The sequence below is a fragment of the Sus scrofa genome, chromosome 8 (genome assembly GCF_000003025.6).
Source record: "Sus scrofa isolate TJ Tabasco breed Duroc chromosome 8, Sscrofa11.1, whole genome shotgun sequence".
NCBI classification, from domain to species: Eukaryota; Metazoa; Chordata; class Mammalia; order Artiodactyla; family Suidae; genus Sus; species Sus scrofa.
In genome coordinates, this window is record NC_010450.4 from 65,518,540 (window position 1) to 65,543,442 (window position 24,903).

Below are 24,903 nucleotides of genomic sequence, written 5' to 3' on the forward strand. Positions count from 1 at the left end.
GGTGTGGAGAAAAAGGAACCCTAGTACACTATTGGTGGGAATGTAAATTGGTGCACCCACTGTGGAAAACAGTATGGAGATTCCTCAGAAAACTAAACATAGAACTATCATTTGATGCAGCAATCCCACTCCTGGGCATCTATCCAGACAAAACCATGACGCAAAAAGGCACATGTACTCCAATGTTCATTGCAGCACCATATACAATAGCCAAGACATGGAAACAACATAAATGTCCATCGACAGAGGAGTGGATCAAGAAGATGTGGTACATATACACACAGAATATTACTCAGCCATTAAAAGGAACAAAATACTGGCATTTTTAGCAACATGGATGGACCTAGAAATTACCATGCTGAGTGAAGTCAGTCAGACAATGAGACATCAGCATCAAATGCTTTCACTGACATGTGGAATCTGAAAAAAGGACAGAATAAACTTCTGTGCAGAACAGATACAGACTCACAGACTTTGAAAAGCTCATGGCTTCCAAAGGAGACAGTTTGGGGGTGGGGGAATGCGCTGAGGTTGTGGGATGGAAATCCTAAAATTGGATTGTGATGAACATTGTACAACTATACATGTAATAAATTCAATGAGTAATAAAAAGATATAGAGATCATCTGAATTCTCTTATGAAATATGTTTTATGGGATATTTAAAAATGTTCATGTGATAAGATTTCTGAGAACTAATTATATACATGGACTTAATGAACGAGGTAACTACTATAAAACTGTTTTATGATACAGAAATGATCTTCCACCACGTAAGTTCATTCATAATATTTTCACCAAAAAGAAGAAAAGCTACTCTGGAGCATTAATATGACTGATCTACATGAAAAGGCAAAGGAACAAAGCACAGAACTGGATCATGGGTGAACAAAATCTGAATCCTTTACTCAGGCACTGCAGGTTTCAATTAGTTACTTCATTGCATATTTAACCTCAATAAGTTCTTTTTTTTAATGTTTCTAATAGACTGAAAATTACCCCTGTGACTAGATATTACATATCGTTTGTCATTCCTCAGAGCAATGGAGGTTAGTTTTTCACAGTAAAGATCTACAATGTGTTTGCCATTTTAACTCTGAAGATAAAATTTTAAAATATTTTATTAGTATTGAAATAATTATTTATAAATTAATTAAATAATTAATTAATAAGCGACTAGTATATGCAGGTGATAGTTTTAAAGGTAGAACTACCTGGAATTACTGCTGCAGTTCAGAGGGTTAAGAACCCGACTAGTAGACAGTACCCATGAAGATGAGGGTTCGATCCCTGTCCTTGCTCTGTGGGTTAAGGATTTGGTGTTTCTGCAAGCTGCTAGATCTGGTGTTGCTGTGGCTGTGGTGTAGGCCTGTAGCTGCAATTCCCATTCAACCCCTGGCCCGGGAACTTTCATATGCCATAGGTGCAGCCCTAAAAAAGGAAAAAAAAAAAACATAGCATTATCCTCCTTTTAGGAAATATGAAAAATCAGAAATACCTATTTTTATTTGGATACTATATACGCTTTTCCAATTGTTTCTTATCCATTGTTGATTTTAAGCTTTAGAAGCAGTATGAAAGATTACCACAATGAAGAGAGGAAACGACACGTACCAAGGAGAGTTATGTTGCTGTAGTGAGCTGTGGATAATGTAAATGATAACATCTGTCCTAATGCTTTTGAAATGCCATCCTTGTGTTTCTAAGGGGCATCTTTGAGGGCACATGTTGGACAAGAAGTTAATATTTAGGATTAGTACTTTTGGTTTGGAAAGTTTCCACTTTGGCCTTCCTGGGTACCTGGACACCTTTTGAACCCTGTATTTTGATGGTAAAGCTCTGATGTTGCATCCAGCAGAGAATTACCTTGTGGATTTCTTTCAGTTCATGCACATTGCCTTCTTTAAGACTCTTCTTAAGAGACAGCGTCTCCAAGAAGTGGGAGACCTCCTCTCAAATAATTCCTTAGCTTCATCCTTGCCAATTTGCAGATAGATTGTATTTTTTATTTTTTATTTTTATTTTTATTTTTTGCTTTCTAGGGCTACACCCATGGCATATGGAGGTTCCCAGGCTAGGGGATGAATCAGAGCTATAGCTGCTGGCCTAAACCATAGCTCACAGCAATGCCAGATCCTTAACCCTCTGAGCAAGGCCAGTGATCGAACCCGAAATCTCATGGTTCCTAGTTGGATTTGTTTCCACTGTGCCATGATGGGAACTCCAATTTGCATATAGTTTTTGATGCCAAATAACCATCAACTGGTAATATTCACTTGTTCATTCTGAACAAATTAAATTTCTTCTCTGGAACTTATTTTGAGTTGCTTGTTTTAAATATATATTTCTTATAGTAAAACAATTCTCCTGGGAAATATAAATATTTGAAAAAAAAACACAGAAAAATAGAAATATTCAAGCAGTGGCTAATAGACCCAATTACAACTATGACAGAATTTATAGACTTACATTACGCATTACTTATGAGTAAATCCATGACAATTACATGGTTTTTGAAGTTGAACAAATAAGCTGTCATTAAAGACAAACCACAGCTTTTTTTTTTCTTACTCATAACCCATAGGACTCCTGTGTGTTTGCTTGGAAATTCTACATAGGAGACAAAAAATGTAGAGTGTATAAAGGATGGAAAAACTGGTTTGGAAGACTTTTTTTCTTTTTCTTTTTGGCTGTGCCTGTGGCATGCACAAGTTCCTAGGCCAGGGATAGGATAGAACCCGTGCAACAGCAGTGACAACACTGGATTCTTAACCCACTGAGCTACTGGAAAGTCCTGGGAGAAATTTCTGAAATCTTTAAGTTCATGTTTTTTTGTGGTCTGAGTTTAAATACTGGGGAAAGATATTTCTTTTTAAAAAAAGAGCTATTGATATTTTTAATGCCTTAGCTTGTCCCTTACTGATTTTATCTCACATTATGAGCTTTAATAAAAGCTCTTCAGGAGTTTCCGTCATGGCGCAGCATAAATGAATCCAACTACGAACGATGAGGTTGTGGGTTTGATCCCTGGCCTTACGCAGCAGGTTAAGAATCTGGCATTGCCATGAGCTGTGGTGTAGATCGCAGATGCGGCTCAGATCTGGCATTGCTGTGGCTCTGGTGTAGGCCAGCAGCTGTAGCTCCAATTCGACCCCTAGCCTGGGAACCTCCATATGCCATGGGTGCCCTAAACAGACAAAAATGACAAAAGTAAATAAATAAATAAATAAATAAATAAAAATGAAAATGAAATAAAAGTTCTTCAATGCATATTTTATCAGAAATAGAAGTCACTTTAAGGGGAGAAAATATTAAAATTGGCATTAAATATATGATATTTTCAGCTATTTAATACAGGAAATAAAGAGTCATGTGTAACTCATCAGTAATATTAAAGAAAAATCAAAATGGTTTTGCCCAATAGCTTTAGTACCTTCACAATAAAGAGTTGATAAATGTTAAAAAATTTCAGGCAGCTGGAAGGAATATAAAATATCATTATTATATCTTAGTAGAAGTAACTCCAAAATGCTAGTTTTTCAGGGTCTTAAAAAGCTATCCAAGGAGTTCTCTCATGGTGCAGCAGGTTAATGATCTGGTGTTGTCACTGTGGTGGCTTGGGTTGCTGCTACTGTGATGTGGGTTTGTTCCCTGGCCCAGGATCCTCCACATGCTGCAGACGTGGCAAAAAAAAAAAAAAAAAAAAAAAAAAAAAAATCCAAATTTCTCAAAGACATTAAAAGACTATGACTCATTTAAATAGTATTTGTTATGACAGTAACTCAGAGATTTAGGAATGTGAAAGAAGCCAAACTCATCAGGACATCAAAGATCTAACCCAAAGAGAAGTGTATGTATGTTTTCTATAATGCAGTTAAGAAATCAACATTCTGTTATAAAGTAGATCCAGATGCAGATGTAATAAATACTATATATGTACTCTTTACCCTTTACCCAGTTTTCCCCCAAAGATAATAACTTGCAAAGATTTTGTAAAGGTATCATCCTCCAAACTATACTACACTATCATAATCACTGACACTGACATTGGTGGTGCTGAAGTACAGAGCACTGCCATCTCAAGAATGAGTCATGTTGCCCTTTTACAACCACATCTGCTTCCTCCCACTCCATTCCCTTCTTAATCCCTGGCAACTGCTCTTTTGTTTCCCTTTCAATAATTTTGTCACTTCAAGAATGTCATATATACCTATAAATAGAATCATACAGTATGTAACTTTTGAGGTTGGCTTCTTTAACTTAAGTGTAGTTCTCTAGGGATTCATCCAATTTCTTTTTATTGTTGAATAGTATTCGTTTTAGGATGTGCCCGAGCTTGTTTAACCATTACAGGTTGATGGATACCTTGGTTGTTTTGTTTTTGGCTTTTAGGAAGAAAGCTGCTATAAACTTTTATGCACTTATTTTTTGTTTAAACACAAGCCCACCATTTGTCTGGGATAATGCTAAGGAGTACAATCACTGGACTGTAGGGTAGTTGCATGTTTAAATTTTTGAGAAACTACTGAAGAGTTTTCCAGAGTGGTTGCACCATTTTACATTCCAACAGGCATTTTATGAGTGATTCAATTTCTCTCCATTCTTGCCAGAATTTGGTTTTGTCATCATTAAAATTTTTTTTTTTTTTTGCCATTTCTTGGGCCACTCCTGCAGCACATGGAGGTTCCCAGGCTAGGGGTCTAATTGGAGTTGCAGCCGCTGGCCTACGCCAGAGCCACAGCAACGCAGGATCTGAGCTGCATCTGCAACCTACACCACAGCTCACGGCAACGCCGGATCCTTAACCCACTGAGCAAGGCCAGGGATCAACCCACAACCTCATGGTTCCTAGTCGGATTCGTTAACCACTGCACCATGACGGGAACTCCCATTTAAAAATTTTTATCTGTTCTCACAAGAGTGTAGCAGTATCTCACTGCAGTTTTAAGTTGTATTTCTCTAATTGCTAATGATATTGAATATGAATATCTATTCATATGATTATTTGCCATCTGTATATTCTTTTTGGTAAAATATCTCTTCACATCTTTTCCCCATTTTCTAAATGAATTGTTTGTTTTCTCACTGAGTTTTGAGAGCTCTTTTTTATTCTAGATATTTGTCCTTTGATGAGTGATATGCAAATAATTTTTTCCAGAGTGTAGTTTTTCTTTTCATCCTCTTAACAGGGTATTTCACAGAGCAAACTTTTATTTTGATTAAGTCCAATTTATCAGTTTTTCCTCTTATAGATGATGCTTTTGGTATCACATCTAATAATTATACTTACACCTAGATGCTAAAGATTTCCTCCTATACTTTTTTTCTAAAAAAATATAATGCTGTATGTATATCAATTTGGGGACAACTGACAGTTATACTCTAGTGAGTCTTCCAGTCCATAAAGATAATTTTTCCCTCCATTTATTTAGATCTTTGATTCTTCCAACAATGTTGGGTAGTTTTCGGTACACAAGTCTTGTACATGTTTTATTAGAGCTTAGTGAGAGCAGGAGTATAGGGTTCCCACTTGGCCTTTTCTGGCATGTGTTGGGGTGAGGTCATAGATTCTTCTAGGGTGTTCTGGCTGGAGTAGAGCAGTTATTATCTAAAAGTGTTCTATATTGCTATTCTGATCCTTTCCAAGTCTTGTGGCTAGGGGAAGTAGAGTTTTGTGGGACTTTTTTTCCCTGCACCCTTGAGAGTTTGGGGGCTGCTGCCTTCTTTAGCTCCAATTTCGGAATATATAAAGCAAACCTATGAGACTCACCACCATGGTTAGATCTTGAGGTCACTAGCCAGTCTGGGCTCTCCTTATCTTTGCTATATATATTATAGCTAGGGGGTTTAACTATATTTAGTGGGAGAAATAGGGAAAAGTACACCCTCAATCTTCTTAAAAGATAAAGTCATATATACTTTATTGAATATTCATAAATATTTTTCCCCTTTTTGTCTGTTCTCCATGAAGTTGTCTTAAAACTTGGATGTTATGTTCAATTCCTTTCACTGTTGTCTCTCACATCCAATTGCCAAGTTCTGTCAATTCTATAAATATAATCTCTTCAACATATGTCCACTATTTCTAATATTGTTTTCACTATGATAGTTCAGGTTTTAAATTCTTCGCACTTAGACCATTGTAATTCCTTCCTAACTGATTGTCTTGCTTAAAGAATTTCCCCACTGGTTCATTTTACACAATATTAGATAAAATTCTAGAAAGCAAAACTTTGATCATATATATTTCATGATTTAATAGATTTTAATAGACCTTTTATACCTACCATAGCACAAACTCTTTAACCTAAAACTCATCATCTAAATTTTGATTATGTTATAACCTACCTCAAGCTAAGCATGCAGAAATTCTGTGGCCTCAAAGGCTAAAATTCCTGGGAAATGAAAGGAAGCTAGGACAGACTTGAAAGGAGTTGGTTTAGCTATTGGTACAACTGGCCTCTTAGGAGTATGTGAGACAAGTTGGATTTCTGAAAGCTCATAGCAAGTTTGAGCTTATTTGGGTTTGATGGTGATTGGCAGTGCACTCTGGCAGTCTGTAGTAGTCAGAATTCTCTAGAGAAACAGACTTTACTTATTTATCTTGAGGAGTGGCTCACAAGCAACTGTGGAGGTTGAGAAATCTCATGATCTGCCATTTGCTGTCTGGGGACCTGTCATTCCCTTTAATCCAAAGGCCCAAGAAATGGATGGACAGTGGTATAAACCCCAGTCTGAGGGCAGGAGGAAACTAGTGTCCCAGCTCAATCAGCCAGGCAGAGAGAAAGGCTTCATGCTTCCTCTGTCTTTTTGTTCCATCCAGTCTAGTGGATTGGATTGGATCATGCCCGCCCACAGTGGGGAGGGCAATGAGCTTTACTCAGTTCACCAACTCAAATGCTAACATTTTCTGGAAACATCCTCGCAGAAACCCAGAAATGATGTTTAAACAAATATCTGGGCTTCTTGCACCCAGTCAAGACGACATGAAATTAACCACCACGCAAATGTATCCCAATCTCAGATGACACTGGACATCAGTCAGGACAGCAGGGTCCTGGATTGCAGGTGTTAAATGGCATGCAACACGAGATCCATTTTATGGGTAGGTGGCAAGCGCTAGCATAGCTATTAGCCCCAGTTTAAAGGGCTAAATTTCTGTGAAGAACTTTAATTTTAGAAGAGAATGAGGATGTAAAACCACAAATTGCTAAAATACAAATTTCTGTACCAAGCTGTCTAAAATGGAGGAGCAGATTGGGAACTGCATCAAAAAGTGTCAAGGAAAGGATATGATGCAAACAGCATTGTAATCCATCTCAGGTATACTGGATTTAAATTAGCAAGGTGAATTTAGAACTCCATGACATCAGGGATCTAGTCTACTAATAAATAGCCTGCCTATTTTGGTCTAGAATCTCACTCATCCTAGATGGAGCTAGCAGGTGGTCCAGGCAGGTAACTGAATTGGCCCACTAGATGGAGTGTTTTAGTATTAATCATTTAAAATTCATACCTATTAAAAGTAACTATTTTAAGCTACAATGATTTTTTGATAGAGATTAAAAATTTAAGGATGATTCATTCAGAAGACCATTCTTAGTTCACAAATTTTCGTGTAGTATGCCTTCTGGACCTTATTAACAGTAGATCCTTTAATGCAAACTATTAACATTTAAATTCTCTTAAAGTATCTAGACAGTGCCTAATAGCTGTATTATTCAATAATATATATTTGATTTATATATATTTCATGCTTGCATTTGAAAAATATTTAAGGAAACATTATTTTACAGTTTGTTTGTTTGTTTGTTTTTGTTTTTTTTTTAGGGCTGCACCTGTGACATATGGAGTTTCCCAGGCTAGGGGTTAAATCGGAGCTGTAGCTACCAGCCTGCGCCACAGCCACAGCAACGTGGGATCTGAGCTGCGTCTGTGACCTACATCACAGCAATGCTAGATCCTTAACCCACTGAGCGAGGCCGGGGATCAAACCTGTATCCTCATGGATGTTAGATTCGTTTCCACTAAGCCATGATGGGGACTCCCAGAAATATTATTTTAAGTAAATTCCTGGCTTTATTGAAAGACATTTTAAAACGCCAACAGGAATAGTGCTCCTTATCGCTTGGTAAACTTGGATACATTTTATTTGGAATAAAGTCAAGAATCAGGAAACAAGGATGTCTGAAGAGTCAAAAGGTATATCAAAAAATCAACTGGCTAAAGCCTATGTAACTAAATAATAATGTCCAACACAATCTCACTCAAAGGCTATTTGATTTTTCTAATTTTAATATATAAATTACTGTAAAATATATTAAAATATTTAATATGAATTTGAAGAAGGTAGGAGAAAGAATGTAGAGAATATAAAAGTGATACCAAGAAATTTGCTTGACATTGAAGTATGAGAAAGAAATAAAATATAAAGAACAAATTGAGAACTCAAAACCCCAAATAACTGGGGTTATTTGGTGAAGGCATCAACAATCCTCCACTTTCCTAGATGCCCTGAGAGCACCACAATACCCACTATAAATTAATGGATGTCCATAGTAATGTCAAAGAGTAGATGGTGGGTTTGAGAAAGATTTTTGTAAAAATATAATTTTAAAGAGAATTTTTATATTTTGTTAAAAAGATTAAAAAAATAAACTATCCAGAAAATCTTCCTATTTGCCCACTTATTTGTCTATTTAGATTTGCAAGGAATTGTCAGTGGTCAAGGTTTTATACCACTTAGACTATTTTAAAAGATAAAATATGCTTTGTAGAGAGACTTTACAGATAAAACAGGTTTGTAGAACTGATGATTGGTGTTTGGTTAAGAAAGAACAATCTATATACTTAAAAAAAAGTTCTCTAGAACTTATCAAAGAATGATAGGTTAAAATTGCTAAAAACATGGTACAAATGAAACCATGCAGTGTCTCAGGATCGAGCTACATAAAAAAGATGTGTTCTACTAACACCATTTATATCTTGGTGTTGGCCAGATAGCACTCACAAATGAGTGCTAGGCCAGAGCTTTATTCTTGTTAAATACTTAATAGTGGGTCAGGACATCATCCTTGTGGGTGAATTTCCATTACTGCCACATAATTTGAGTTTTTAATTTAACTAATTATGATTTAGCATAAATATTTAAAATATTTTTCATGCTTAATCAGTAGATGGTTAAGTGTAGCAGTATATATAAGGCATTGCATTATAGGAATTAATAATTATTTTTGAAAACAAGTTACAGTCATATCCTTAAACATGCCCATTAAAGTTATGAGCATTCAACTTTACAGGGCATTTCATCAAAAACCCTCACTTCAGGTTATGAGGCATTTCTTTGTTTTTAATAAAGAATGGCTTGGATTATTCCTTTCAGAGCTTCCAGAAGAGAACCACCAGCTGTGTAGTTGCATTACATTTTCTTCTTAGCTCTTGGCTTCATAGTTTATGGCAGTGATACCAAAGTGCATCATGCCATTAGGTCAGCTTGGTTGATGAAATAGTACCTGCATCACTTTACTTGTTCTTTACTTCCTTTTTTTTTTTTTTTTTGCAATAAAGTTTGAATTACATAAACATTAAGTATCATATATAGGTTTTATTCTGATTATTAAGCTATAAAATAACTAGGTCATGTAAGCAGTAATGTTGTAAAATAATTCACAAAGGAAAAACTGGTTAACTAGTTTTAACTGTTGAGATTATCATCTCTACTTTTAAAGAAATGTGATAGTTTTAAAGTAAGAATGAATATAAATTTAGCGGTTTGAGAATGTGTAAAAACTTTCCCTATTGAAGCCAATTGTATTAGGTTAAGAAATTCACCTTATGAGAGATTTTTCAGGAATCTATTCTATCATGGGCAGGGGAAAACTGCACCATCAATTTTTTTTCTAGGTTTTATGCCAACTAGTTAATTTAAAATTCCTCTGATGGGAGTTCCCGTCATGGCTCAGTGGAAATGAATCTGACTAATATTCATGAGAATGCCAGTTCGATCCCTGGCCTTGCTCAGTGGGTTAAGGATCAGTGTTGCTGTGAGCTGTGGTGTAGGTGGCAGATGCCGCTTGGATCTGACGTTACTGTGGCTGTGGGGTAGGCCAGCAGCTACAGGTCCAATTTGACCCCTAGCCTGGGAACTTCCATATGCTGTGGGTGTGGCCCTAAAAAGACAAAAGAAAATCCTCTGATCTATTAAGTTTAGAAATGATGGAGAAGACATTATTCTATCATTGAAGAATACGCTCCATAAATACTGATTATTAGTACCTAGGAAGTTAGTAGCAGTGTTATTTTCATGGAATTCAGAAAATTAAATTACACATGTTCATGGGTCTTAATAACCAAAGCACTCTTTATATCCTAAATCTGGGGAAAGCAATGTCAACTAATAGCATACATGTGCCAAAATTGCCATCGGCTCTCCTCAGCGGTTCTGGGAGGGAGTTAAGTTCTAAAGTCTGAGGTGGTTTTTGCTTTTAGGAAACCTCTCTTTTATGCATCAGGAATAGTACTAATTACGAATCATTTTTGGAAAACCTGAAAAATAGTCACTCAGAACATATTATTTAGGGCCTAATTCTTTTTCTGGAACATCAGTTATGAAAAGCTATTGATATATTTTCTCCTATTCTGCTTTTCAGTTGCAGCTTTGATATTATGGAATCAATTAATTCACTTAACCATTCTTTACTGCTATATGCTTGGCCCTGTGCTAGACTCTGAAGATACAATGGTGAGCAAAAATGGACATGGCCTCTGCTTTCATGGAGAGTATGACCTGATGGGAGAAACAGTCAGCAGTCAAATAAACACTTTAGTGAATATATAATTAAAATCTGAGAAAGTGCTCTGAAGGAAAGGAATGAGCTTCTCTGAACTCTACTGGGATTGTTGGACAAAGTGGTGACAAGTTTGCAGAGGCCAATAGGGCTTTGGACATGCTGTTGCCAAAGATAGTTTTTAGCTGTTCTCATTGAGCAACTCCTGGTTACTGTTGGAATTTACCAACTAACATCAGTCAGCATTAGGTCCAATCCAGCTTAAAATATATTTGTGAAATAATACCAATAGTGTCTTTCATCTCTTATACCCTCACTCAGCGTGAGCTTAAGTGTATGCAGGCTTTCTGCTGAGCGGGACAGTATTGATATTCTTCTCTTTGAATTCCCCATAGTGCCTAGCAAAGCATTTGCAAAGCACTTCATAATTGTTCATTAAAATTTACATTTTGTAATATTTTATTTCAACTCCTCTTACTGATTCTTTGTTAGATAAGGATTTACATCCTTTATTCATTGATGTAAAACTGAAAACAGAGTTTAAAAGATTTGGATTTGGAAGGATTGACTAGAGGTTTGGAAAAAGAAGGCAGATTTTTCTTTCCACTGGGACCTTTAAATCTGAAGCTTAAGAAGATTTTTAATACAGCTTTCAGTTCTAAACTGACTCATAAAATAGTGTAGAGAATTCATGGTACACTTAGAATGGATTCAAATTTTGGGCCTGCCCACTATTTATTTTATGATTTAGGATGAATCGCTTTTACTTCACTGAATCTTTTTTATCTGTAAAGAGGTAATCAGACCAGAAATCTTTAAAGTCTTTTCTAACTCTAAAATCTTCTGAATATCCACTGTGCAATGAATAAAATACTTTTTATTATTAAAAATTTTTTATTATAGTTGATTTACAATGTTCTGTCAATTTCTGCTGTACAATAAAATGACCCAGTCGTCCATATATATTTTTATTCATTTTATCTGGATCAGAAACTAGTAAACCATTTTCACTATTCCTGATTTTGCTACTGATGTGGGATAAATAATAGGCATGGCAATTATAGAGAATACAAATTCTAAGTGGAAATTCTGTAAGATTTTTCTTTATTAGTTGTGATGATCCTTGACAAATTAAAAAAAAAAATCAAACACCCTTTCTAGGTACTCATACATTTGGCGTGTGCATAGGAAAAAAATGAATTTAATATTATCATAGACAAAAAAATAACTAGTAAGGTAGAATTTCATCAAGACTTTCTGACCATAGTCAGTTTTATCCTATTTATTCAATAAATGAATAAATAAAATAAGCCAATAGTAGGCGACAAAATTTTTCTGTTAATGATTTAGTATTATAACTAAGAATTCTGTAAAATAATTTTCCTGAGGTAGATGTAATTATTAGGTGTTGAAGTGTTAATGGACACTTCAGTTGATTAATTTTTATTTCTACAAAAATAAATTTTTATCCCTTGTTCGGTTGCCATTGATTTACTTCATCCTTGAGGCTTGTAAAGAATCTCTTTAAAAGGAGCTATTGTCCTACCTTGAATCCAAACATGAAAAGCATATAGATATGTTCCCTAAGGTTCAGTTGGCTCTGCAGTGAATAATGAAGTACACAATTATCAGAAGAATAACCATGATGGCTGAAAAAATATTCTTTTGCAAAGTGTACATATAGTAGAAATTCCATCCTGATTACTATTTATTGAGTGCTGGCTCCATGCCAGTCATGCTCTAAGAGCTTTAGATATATATGCTTATTTTTCTTCCAAAGGAAAACACTATGAAGTATATGGACCATAACGTCTCTTTTAAGTTGATTCAGCTGAGGTTCTGTAAGATGAAGTGATTTGTTCTGGGTGGGGGTTTGGGCATGGGGACAAGGAGTTGCCCCTACTGCACCGTTAGTACTTGGAAAGGTCATTCTCCCAGTTCCGCTTCCTCACCTAGAGTCAGCATGAGTTTAGGAGAAGGTAGGGGTAGGCCTGATAATACAAATAAAGCATACATTTATACATGATGAAATACATATAAATGTATGCTTTATTTGTATTATATATAAATATTTATATTCATATATAAAGTTGATTTCAAATCTATAATCCATATAGATTTTTAGTTTTTTTCTCCTGATAAAAGACCAACAATTAATACTTATTCTATGACAGTTGTGTGCATTACGTCTTTGAAATATAACAACCATATGCACTATTTTTTTATTTTTATCACCATCCCCATGAGGAGATGATTAAACTGAGGAACAGAAACATTAAGTAAATTTTCCAAAGTCACATAGCTAATATGAAAAGGACGTGGGATCCAAATCTAACAGCAGAAACTGTGACCTTAGTCATTATTCTATACCCCTCTTTGTAAGTATAATAATAATATAAGAACACTGGTATTGTATTTAGCCATTCATTGTAACTAACAGCACTGGCCAGTGAGGTCTTTTTCCTCTAATGCTAGCAGCTTCTATGAAAATGAAATCCACAACCTTGACATATTTAGGAGCAGGCGCTAAGCAACTAAAGTAACCTAGCAGCAGTCTATTCAATAAGATGCTGTGACAGCAACCTTTGTTACCTAAACAAGCTTTAATAAATCCCTAAGCCAGAGACCCATTTATGTGGTGATCAATTAAGATTCATAATCCCTTTAAGTAAGAGCTGTCTTGAATGAAAGCTTTGTTTTAATTCATTGTGGTTTTGAAGGCCTGGCCTAGTTGCTTCTAAGTTTGATCCTGCACATGTGAACACCCAGTCAGTTTCATGAGACATCTAGTTTCTGATGAGAGTTGAAGGAGAAAGAGGGAGTTTCTATGCAGCAGGTAGAGGCTAAGACAATACCAAAGCACCATCTGTTAAGTGTATTACCCTTAAGTCACTGCTCTTCAGAAACGTGCAGTAAATAAAACTACTGAGAAAAATCATAAACCTAGAAAAGACCCCCAGAAAGTCTGTTTTACTGGAATTCTACATAATATTCTTAAAATTTGGAGGAATTCCAGGAATATGATGCTGTTTCTTTACTATGTGAGTTCATGTTTTTAGCAGATGAATTTCCAAAAATGTATCTTTGGGGAGTTCCCGTGTGGTGCAGTGGTTAACGAATCTGACTAGGAACCATGAGGTTGCGTGTTTGATCCCTGGCCTTGCTCAGTGGGTTAAGGATCCGGCGTTGCCGTGAGCTGTGGTGTAGGTCGCAGACACGGCTCGGATCCCTGGTTGCTGTGGCTGTGGTATAGGCCAGCGGCTACAGCTCCGATTGGACCCCTAGCCTGGGAACCTCCATATGCCGTGGGAAGCGGCCCTAGAAAAGGCAAAAAGACAACAACAACAAAAAACCAAAAATGTATCTTTGGTGACACATTCTCTATAAATGGGACAACTGCTTTATTTCTCTGTGTTTTTTGAGGTCACCACGCATAGGAGAAGCTGTGTGAGAAGCAAGGTTCTAGGACAAAGCGACTAATAAATATAACCCAAGGAGGGTCACATTTCAACAACATGATGGCATTTTATCCAGGAGAAGCATGTTCAGGTTTTGCTTTTTGATCCTTTTGATGTTTCAGCAAATGAACACTTGGCCTGGATTTTTTTTTCACAAACATTTAGTCTTTTTAGTCCTTCCTGAGGGAGAGGGATACCTTTCTGCCCTTGGTCAAATTTGTTGTAGCAGAAAACCGATAGCCTAGCTTAGCCGTGCCAGGCACTGGCTATACTTTTATTAAGACCAGAGAAACATTGATTATCCTGGCACTGGAGGACATGCCTCCTTATCTTTTAGAAGCTTCCTTTCACAGCATTGTTAGGTGACTAAGAATAAGAATTAGATTGTATAAAAGAGTGAGAGAAACAAAGTCCATTAAAGGTCTATCAAGAAATAACTTTGATATTAAAGAGATTCAAACTCAATTCTGGAACCTGGGAGTCTAGATTCTTGAGACATTCAAAAGAATTGAGGGAGAAATCATGACCCACAGAATAAGTCATAAGAATTTGAGTATAAGGCTGCCTTGTTTTGCAAAGAAATGTTATTTGGGACAGGACTGCTTTTTAAAAAACAAAACAAAACTCTGTCATTAAGTAATGTTTCATTTAAAGAATACAAGGATGATATTATATCAAAAAATTGATTAACATAGACCTTGATTACTCTAACAGTTGTCAACAGCAATTATATTGTCTATGAAATGATTTTAATGAGGTGCTGTTTTCATTTGCACAGCAAAATACCACATTCAAATTAAAAGATAAAAATCTTTCTATACCATACATAAAAAGGCTTACCTGAAAATCTAAATGAAGAAGACTCTATAGATAAAGACCCAGTTTTGCCCTTTAGCTTCTGCTGTAAAATGGTTTTGATCTTATCCCGAAATTTTGCTGTATTATTTATATAACAGGATTTAAACTTCAGCACAGCATGTATGATCACTTTCCCTTTAGCTCGGCTGCAGAACAGAAACAGAAAAAGAAATCGTGCTTTTATTACTCAGCCTCTATTGTTCTTAGTAGAGTCATTCTAGACTTTGTTAAGTGGAACTCCTCACAGCTTTCCAGTTGCTCCAAAGGGAATAGAAATGGCACTTTGTGGACATGATGAACAGTAAAGGGAGTGTGATGTAAACTCATGGGAACTGCAGTGTATTCTAGAGTCATCATTTGCCAGCCCTTGGCTACAGCGAAGAGTACTGTACTCTGTACATTATAGAGATGATTTGCTCATCTCTAGTGGGGGTGATAACATTACTTACTGAATTACTGTAACTACCATACAAGATAATGTACATGAGGGTATTTTGAAAATTTCAAATGCTGTGCAAAAATTATTCATGAATATGAATGTATCTATGTATTATAAATGCACTGTGGATCTTGTAGGAAGGGCCAATAGCAAATAAAATGAAATGTAATTAGGTAGGATGAGAGAATGATTTTTACTTATTTTATTTTATTTTACTTTAGTGGAGGCACAATTTATAAGACTGGGTCAGTTCTCCCGTCATGAAGATAGGAAAAGTTGACTTTTCTTTGGGTAAAGCCAATTAGCAAACACAAATGGCCTAAGGTCTCCCTCTCAGCCCAGTCTTTAAAAACCCTGTGGTGCTTTGTTTTAGTTCTGGCTTTTCTACCCTGTTTCAAAAGTTTTGAAAAATGTCTTCCTTGTCTGTTCAACTTTGGTGCAATTTGGTGGGAACAATGTTGGCATGTTTATTGGTGGAATAATAGCAAATCTGTGTGGATATCAGGACAAGGATATGAGATGAGGTCAAAGAGAAGCAGGGCCGTACGGGGTGGCTTTATGAACACCATATAAGGAGTGTGGAGTTTGTGGGAAACTGTCAGAGGATATTAAGTAGGGGGATGCTGTTTTCTTCCAATTCACTTTTTCCCCCCTTTTAGGGCGGCACCTGCGGCATATGGAAGTTTCCAGGCTAGAGGTTGTGCCACAGCCACGGCAATGCCAGATCTGAGCTGCATCTGCCACCTACGCTGCAGCTTGCAGCAATGCTGGATCCTTAACCCACTGAGTGAGGCCAGGGATTGAAACCACATCCTCATGGATACTAATTGGGTTTTTAACCCGCTGAGCCACAATGGGAACTACTTCCAATTCACCTGGATTGCTATGTGGAGAACATATTAGAGTGGAGCAGTAGTGAAAGCTGAAGATTAGACAAATTGATAAAATAATCTAGATATGACTGCTTGGGTTCAAATTTCACCTTTATTACTTGTTAAACGTGTGACCTTGGTAAGTCACTTAACCTACCTTTGCTTCAATTTCCTCCTTTGCAAAATGAGAAACTAATATATACACATTATATACATACAGGATTACTATCAGGTTAAATAAGTTAATATAAAAGTTCTCTGGGGGTTCTGGTTAAAAGCATATATTATTTGAAAATAGACCAAGGGGGAGGATAAATAGGGGGTTGGGATTGGCATATACACACTATTACATATAAAATAGATAGGTAACAAGGGCCTACTGTATAGCATAGGGTAATCTACTCAAAACTTTGCAATAACCTATATGGGAAAAGAATCTAAAAAGGAATGGATATATGTATATGAATGACTGATTTACTTTCCTATACTCCTGAAACTAACACAACTTTGTAAGGCAACTATAACCCCATAAAATTTGTTTAAAAAAACCCCAAGAAAATGAAATAGCACAAGTTCTAGTTTTAAGAGAAGGTATATTCCAAAGCATAATAACTTTTGTATTTGTGATTGTGATTACTTTTTAATATCTGTTGCCGGTTATCTGTTCCTCACGAGTGTTTGGATAAACATCATTGCTGCTAGAAAATAACGGTAGAATTGGATTTCTAGAGGGGCCGGGAAAGTCAAGTAAAAGAGTAAAGCTGGGTGGTTGTAAATACATGTGTGTGCTTGTGTGAGTCTTAGGTTTCAGAATAACGTTGCTGCAGACAGTGCAGCTTCAGTTTCAGAATATTGTTACCATGAGGGAATGTGGGTCTCGTGCTGGAAGATCTTTTAATTTTTTTCACACATTCTGGGAATTTCGCTTTTTATGTGAAATTTTCAAACTTTTACATTTAATCCAGAATTCTAAGCAGGATTTGGCACACTAGCTACGAGTTTGCTACTCCTGGATCAGACATTCTGCACACAGCTCTCTTATCTTACCCATTCTTTTCTTATGTTGAAATCATCTCCTGATTTCAGATTTGCTTTTCGACTTTGTGCTTCAAATAAAAAACAGACCCATTTAACCTTTAACTGATACTCACCATCAGCCAGAACTCTTGGTTCTGGTTTAATAATTTTCCAACAGACGTTGATGACATTTTTTCACATTTGAAAATGCTAGTGATTTTGAAGCCCCAAATTTAACTTTTCAGTTACACACTAAGCAAAAATATTCTGTTGAATATGAGATATGAAGACCAAGGAAAAGTTTATTCTCTGTGCCTTTTAGGCTGTTTTACATACCTTACTTGGACAACATGAGATCTGATATACTGTCTTCTCAGTCTGGATCCATGAAATGTTTCATTTATCTGTTAAAAAGTAAAATGAATAACAACTTACATTTTCTTCTTTAATTTTTAATTGTGGAGAACTTCAGATAGACACAAAAGCAAATAGAATTGTATAATGAATCATTCAGCTTCACCAGTTTTCAATAAATGACTAAACCAGTTTCATTTTACAACTACTACTTTCTAGGAATTAAATAATTCCTTAATATCATCAAATACATAGTGTTAAAATTTCCCTAGCTCATGACTCACTTAAGAAATGCAATGTGCTATTAAATGCATTTTTTTGAAAGTTACCTTTATACTAGTTCAATTAATTCACGAATGTCCTTAAAACAATAAATTGTGTGGCAAGGTGAGGCAAAAATATTTGCTTTCTAATGGCATGATAGGGAAGAGTATTTTGTAGAGGTGAATTTAAAAGAACAAAGAATTGTGTTTGTTTTCCATGTTCAGCCTTTGTTGAACATCAGCGCCATAAAACTGAACACAAATGTCCCAAGGAGGAGATGTTTCTAACTTTTTTTTGTACTATGCAGCCTTCTTTTTTTGTCTAGACTACAAACCATTTTCCCTGCTTGTTCAGTTATATGCTGCTGATGAGTTCAAAGCAAGACACACAGAAATCTTTCAGAGAAATTTTATGTAAGAATCATTTTCTCAGCTATTCCCAATCTCAACCTAATGGGTGATTTCTCACAGCAGGAGCCTCACAGAACACAAGATAAGAAGTTGCATTGTCCATGGCTTTTACTATGACAGACAGCCTTCAAAAATAGTGACTCCTTATTAGAATTGTAAAGATTTAGTTTATATTTTAACTCTTACTCCAAAGCAATTGGAATGTGTTCATTTATTCAATACATATCTAATGAAATGAAACTATGATCAAATTAGGTAGATTCATGCTTTCTTGGTGATTCACTGGAGGAGACAGATAATAAGCAGACCAGAGATGAGTACATAAATATGATAACTTGAGGTAGTGTTAAATGATATAGAAATGTAAAATAACATGATGGTATAATTCAGGGAATAGTATTTGAATGATAAAATAAGGTCTTTTTCAAGAGGTGAGATTTAATTGAGACTTGAAGGATGTAAGGTTGACAATCAAGGGGAGAAGAATATTCTAGATGGAGGTGCTACAATCCTAGGTAGAAATGAGGGTGGTATCTTTGCAAAATAGATGCAAAGCCATTATGATTCAAGTAAAGTGAGCAAGGGAGAGAGTGTATAAGTTGAGGTTGCCCAGGTAGATAACAATGAGATTATAGAGAGTCTGTCTGTCCATGGTAATAAGTTTGAATGTTATTCCTAAATATGGTGAATGGAGGAGTCCTGACAAGATGGTAACTACACTGCATTTTTATTCTATTCTCTGTTCCAATCTGCCATTCCGAGGGCCAGGTGGAATTGGGTTTTATGGGAGTCCTAGAAACAGGAAGGTGATGAGGAACTTTCTTTTCCATGGGTCAGGAAAGAACTCAGTGTGTAGTCTGTGAGTCCTGTTGCAAGGTCAGAATCATAACAGGCCCCTGGAAGATCTTGGCCAACAGAAGTTTGTCGATGCCCAGGCAGAAAATGGGGAGCTATAAGACATCTTCCCGGTTATGGTGTGGAGAGGCAAAAGACCTGCTGCTGAATCTTCAGCCTATAGGATTTAAGAAAATATCGACTTTCATCTTGTGGGACTGTTTCCAATAACAAGACAGTGGCCCGAATAAACCAATAAGGAAAAATGATAGTCCAAATAAAGAAACCAGCAGCCAGAGAAAGGAAACAACAGATTAGGTGCTCATCAAAACAGAACTTCTGGTGGAAACAGCAACCTAAAAAACAATGGCAAAAAAGTACACATAAGAACAGTCAGGCATGTAAAAAAAAAAAAAAAAAAAAAGACTATGGGGTGTTAAAACTATAATTTTCAAGTTAAAATATGTAGCAGGTAAATTTAAAAAGAAGAGTGCCGTTCTTGAGATCCAAATTTGTGGCCTGAAGAGCCAAAGAGCATAAAAACTTTAAAATAGTAAAATTTTAAAAGAAGAAAACAATGACTGAAAAGAAACAAAACACTTAGATTATAATTCCAGAAATGGATATAAATAATAGGATCTTGAAGAGAGAAAAAGAGAGAGATGTAGGAGATATAATAACAATAGTAAAATAATAATAACAATAAATAGTAGAAGAAAATGATTCTGAATTAAATCAAGATAAAAATCTGCAGATTCAAAGGGATAGACTGAGTTTTAGGCAGATTTGATATATCAGGGGCATATTTTTGAATTTTAGATACAAAACATTTTTACAAACTTCCAAATTAAAGAAAAATATATACTGATGGAAGAACTAGGATCATACTTCATCTGTAACATTTGAAGGCAGAAGCTGGTGGAATATTCTCTCATACTCAGAGAGAAAGAGCAGACATCTCAATAATCCTATTCCCAGTGAAGATATAATGTCTAGTTAGAGTAAAAGAAAGATATTTGTGGATATTCAAGAACTCAGTAATATAGGAATTCCCATCGTGGTACAGTGGAATCCAATCTGACTAGGAACCATGAGGTTGCAGGTTCGATATCTGGCCTCGCTCAGTGGGTTAAAAGATCTGGCGTTGTGGCTGACAGGACCCCTAGCCTGGGGAACCTCCATATGTCGTGGGTGCGGCCATAAAAAGCTAAACAAAAAAAGAATTCAGTAGTATATTATTTACACATCAAAACTGAAAAAAATACATGCTAAGGATTGTAGGAAAGCAAGATATAAAGCAGAACTGAGATCTCAGTAGAGGGAAGATGAAAAGGGAACAGATGGTGAGCAATGAAACAGGAGGGAGTGTGTGTTCAATACAATGAATGCATAACTGAAATGCTTACAGTAGAAGCAACATAAAGAAACATTTTAACAATAGTTTAGAACTTGAGGTACTATCTCAGCAAAACCTATTTATAGGAAGGGGAGGAGGGGCGGAAATAAGTGCTAGAAATCCTTATCAGGAGTGGGGAATGGAAATGGGAGAGGATACAAGTGAAAGTATGTTAAAAGTCTCCCATTCTTGGGCTGGGGTTAGGTAAGGAAAATAATATTTTGATGGGGTTAATTTTTTTTTAGTAATATAAAAATATTCCTCTAACTTTGAGTTCCAGGAAGATAAGTTAACTATTAGCTAAATTCATTGAAATTTTCAAGAGGAAAAAAAAAAAAAAGAACGAAAAACAATGTAAATCAGCAAGAATAAGGAAAAGAAAGAAAAAAAATACATTACTGAAGGTAAGAATGAAATCAAGCATATTATCCCCTACAATTAATGAAATAGATAAAATCTGATCCTAAAGCTATCAAATTGCATTCAAAATCAAAGCCTAGTTATTTGCTATTTAAAAGAATCATACTTGTAAATGAAAAGATGAAATACTGTTGAATATGAAGCTATGGGAAGGAAATGCTGTACAATTAACATGAAATCAAATATAGACTCCAATAATAGATCCTAAATTACATAGAAATTTAGGATACAGCAAGGGTGGCATTTAATTTAATTTATTTTTCAAATTAACATTAAAATTTTATTTGGAAAAATGTAATTTAAATTAGGGAAGATCTAGGCTCATTTCATATATGAACATGCGTACTCACTGTTTAAGTATCACATGTTTGAGTCCAAAAACAAAATTTTAATACATTTTATTTGGCATGATTTCCATCATAAGAGAAAAACTATATAATTGGCATTAGTAGATTTGTAGTTTTACATGCTGACTTATCAAATATGTTCCCAGTAGAATGGAACTTCTATTTGACCATGTGTTGAAATAATGTGTGCTGATGGATGTTAACCAGAGCTATTGAGTCATTGTTGTATACCTGAAACAAACACAATAGTGACAATGTTAAATGTCAATTATATCCAAAAATATAAAAAATAAAAAAATTAAAAAAAACCCGAAGCCTTTAAAAAATTTTACACGCCTGATGACTGTAAGAATTTTCCACACACTGGATTCCGGCTCCTTAATACCAAGACATTTATCCTCCTCTGCCGGATACTTCCAGTGTTGATGCTCATGGCGCATTCGTCATCACTCTAAGGCCCTTAGCCCTCTCCTTTCATGTAACAAGGCTAGTTTGCTCCTGAGATGCATGAGCTCTACAAGCTATCTGTGCAGTAAAGAGTAACTCAGTGGGCGTGGAGTGTTCAAGCCCTGCACTTTCCGAAGGAAGGAGTGACCTTTAACCAGCTTCTGAGAGAGGAGCTAAAGTGATATGAGGAGATGACTGAGGCGGTAAATACAGGAAGCATTCCTGCTGCTACAAAGAAAAGATCCATATAAATGACAAAATTAGCACCACAGACTGCAGTTTCTGTAGGTATTCAGATAGGAGATATCATATTTGTATTGCAGTGGTTAGATAATAGCATCCTAGAACTGACAGTAATAAATTCACAGATTCATGGAATTTAAATTACAAATAACCTTCTAATCTTAACTAGTCCTACTCTTCAAATAAGTAAACAGAATCTTGTACAAGTTAACTACTTAAGTAATCAAGTGATTATGCCAGAAACACAATATACTTCCTATATTTTCCAGATGGCTAGCTGACTGTCCCAGCATTATTAAATTTGAAATAACATCTTTATCATAAACTAAAGGATAGTACTGGATATTTACGATTCACTTGGGAAGGATGAATATAATTAAAATCAAGAGTATTCCCTTACAGGAACATTTTTTTCTCCTTATTTATTCTCTCATATTGCTAAGTAAGATTTCGTATTTTTCACTCACATAGGTTTTGTGCAATTTGCAATAGTTTCATTCATGTATATCTAATACTTTTTGTTCATATTAAAAGGAATTTAAAAATAAATTTTATATTTTATTTTTGGTGATTAAGAAAACTCTTACTTTTTATGTGTTCATCTGTTATTTGGCCACCTTACAAAACTCTATTGCTTCTAGTAATTTTTCAATTAAGTTTCTTGAATATTTCAAGTATAGTAATATTGTCAGTAAATAATGACCCTTTTTTCTTCATTCTTTTCAACATACACGTATTACTTCCTTTTCTTTTTCTAACTGCATTGGTATGAAATTCTAGTAGAAAGTTTGATTCAGTTTTTAAATTAATTTCCTATTATTTCCATAGGAAATAATAAATACCTTAATTAATTAGTAACTCACTCTGGCTTTCTTTCATAACCTTTGCTGGCTCTGATCTTGAGTTCATTCCAAGGTTCTATTGGGAAAATTCACTGATGAGAGACTGATGTTTTACCTCCAGGGTGTTGTGAATTTGTCAGCAAACATGCTGCTGAGATTTTAGTCTTAAGCACAGCTCTGTTTTTTATCTTCCAGAAACTCCTCACTCTTTGTCTACTGGTGGCAACATTTCTGCCAATGTTAAGACACATTGGGTTGTTTTTGTCTTCTGTCATTTCAGTGAGATTTGAGGAGAAAGTGAGGAATAAATACTTGTTTTTAATCGGCAATCTAGCTTTGGAAGTCAGAATAGAACTACTTTAAAGGCATAATTAATAAAGTTTGGTGAATGGTTAGATAATGGAAAAGAAGGGGCAAAATTGACTTTTAAGATGTAGTGACTAGGTAGTGGGAGAATGGGAATACCATGAACCGAAACCAGAGAGAGACTAGACTGAAGACCAGAAATGATGCTTGTTAAATGATACTTTAAAAAACAGGCCTCAATGGAGTTCCCGTCGTGGCGCAGTGGTTAACGAATCCGACTAGGAACCATGAGGTTGCGGGTTTGATCCCTGGCCTTGCTCAGTGGGTTAAGGATCCGGCGTTGCTGTGAGCTGTGGTGTAGGTTGCAGACGTGGCTCGGATCCCACGTTGCTGTGGCTCTGGTGTAGGCTGGCAGCTACAGCTCTAATTAGACCCCTAGCCTGGGGACCTCCATATGCCGCGGGAGCGGCCCAAGAAATGGCAAAAAGACAAAAACAAAACAAAACAAAAAAAACCAGGCTTCAATATGAACTCAGACATATTTGTTAAATAAGATGTGGATAGACGGATGATGTAGAACCGCTTTTTGCTATGGCACATTTTCCAGACCTAAATATGTATAGTTAAACTTGCAATGCTTTTAGTTATCATTCTCTTTTCTAAAGATAAGCTTTTTATATTGTTTTAATTTTGTCCTTAATTTCATCACCCCTTTTAAAAAATTATTATATTCTTCTCCCCAAGCTCAAAAGATCAACACACAACTTAAGTAATACCAAAGCTTGTCAACCTTAGAGTGATTAGTAACTTAAGGCTTAGGGTGTTCCAAGAAGCTGTAAGGTGGATTTATGGGAATTTTCCCAGTAACACTCATGCAATTCCTATTTTCAGGAAGCTCAGTCTCTTGGCACACCCTGTTGGAAAAAAGTTGCAAGATATTTGACCTGAAACCAAATGCCAAATTTCAGAAATGTGGTTAGGATTATGGTGCATTTTGTTATTTAACAATCAAGTCCTCTTACGCCAAACCATGTATGCAGACATCCTGTCCTGAGCATCTAGTATTAAATCTCTTCTCTCCTTATTTTCCAATTGTGGAAAACTAATGCATCAATAATTTTTGTAAGTTTTCTTCATACCATTTGAAATAAGAGTAATATTTCTGTAATGCTGGTTACATTTCTGATAAACCTTGGATTTTTTTCAGTCCCTTCATGTTAGGAACTTAATGCACAATGATTTTTTTTTTTTTTTTTTTTTTTTTTGCTTTTTAGGGCTGCACCCACAGCATATGGAGGTTCCCAGGCTAGGGGTCCAATCGGAGCTACAGCTGCTGGCATACACTGCTGCCACTGCAATGCAGAATCTGAGCCACATCTGCAACCTACACCACAGCTCATGGCAACGCCGGATCCTTAACCCACTGAGGGAGGCCAGGGATAGAACCTGCAATCTCACGGTTCCTAGATGGATACTTTCCGCTGCACCATGATGGGAACTCCTGAACGCACAATGATTTTAATGTGTCAGATAAATACTTTGTTTTTAAAATGGCCTGGATTGGAGACAACAGTAATCTTGAATTTAGAATCACCACAAAATTGTAGTTT

General features: G+C 35.8%; 1 protein-coding gene across 1 annotated transcript in view; it reads right to left on the reverse strand.

Moving 5' to 3' along the window:
- Nucleotides 1-24,903, reverse strand: part of LOC100512727 (transmembrane protease serine 11C) — a 58,672-nt gene that overhangs the window by 25,651 nt on the left and 8,118 nt on the right. The window contains exons 3-4 of the mRNA XM_021101388.1: nucleotides 17,767-17,834; nucleotides 15,085-15,248 (exon numbers count right to left, since the gene is read on the reverse strand). Of these exons, the coding sequence (XP_020957047.1) occupies nucleotides 15,085-15,248; nucleotides 17,767-17,834 (232 nt within the window). The remainder of the gene's footprint in view (nucleotides 1-15,084; nucleotides 15,249-17,766; nucleotides 17,835-24,903) is intronic.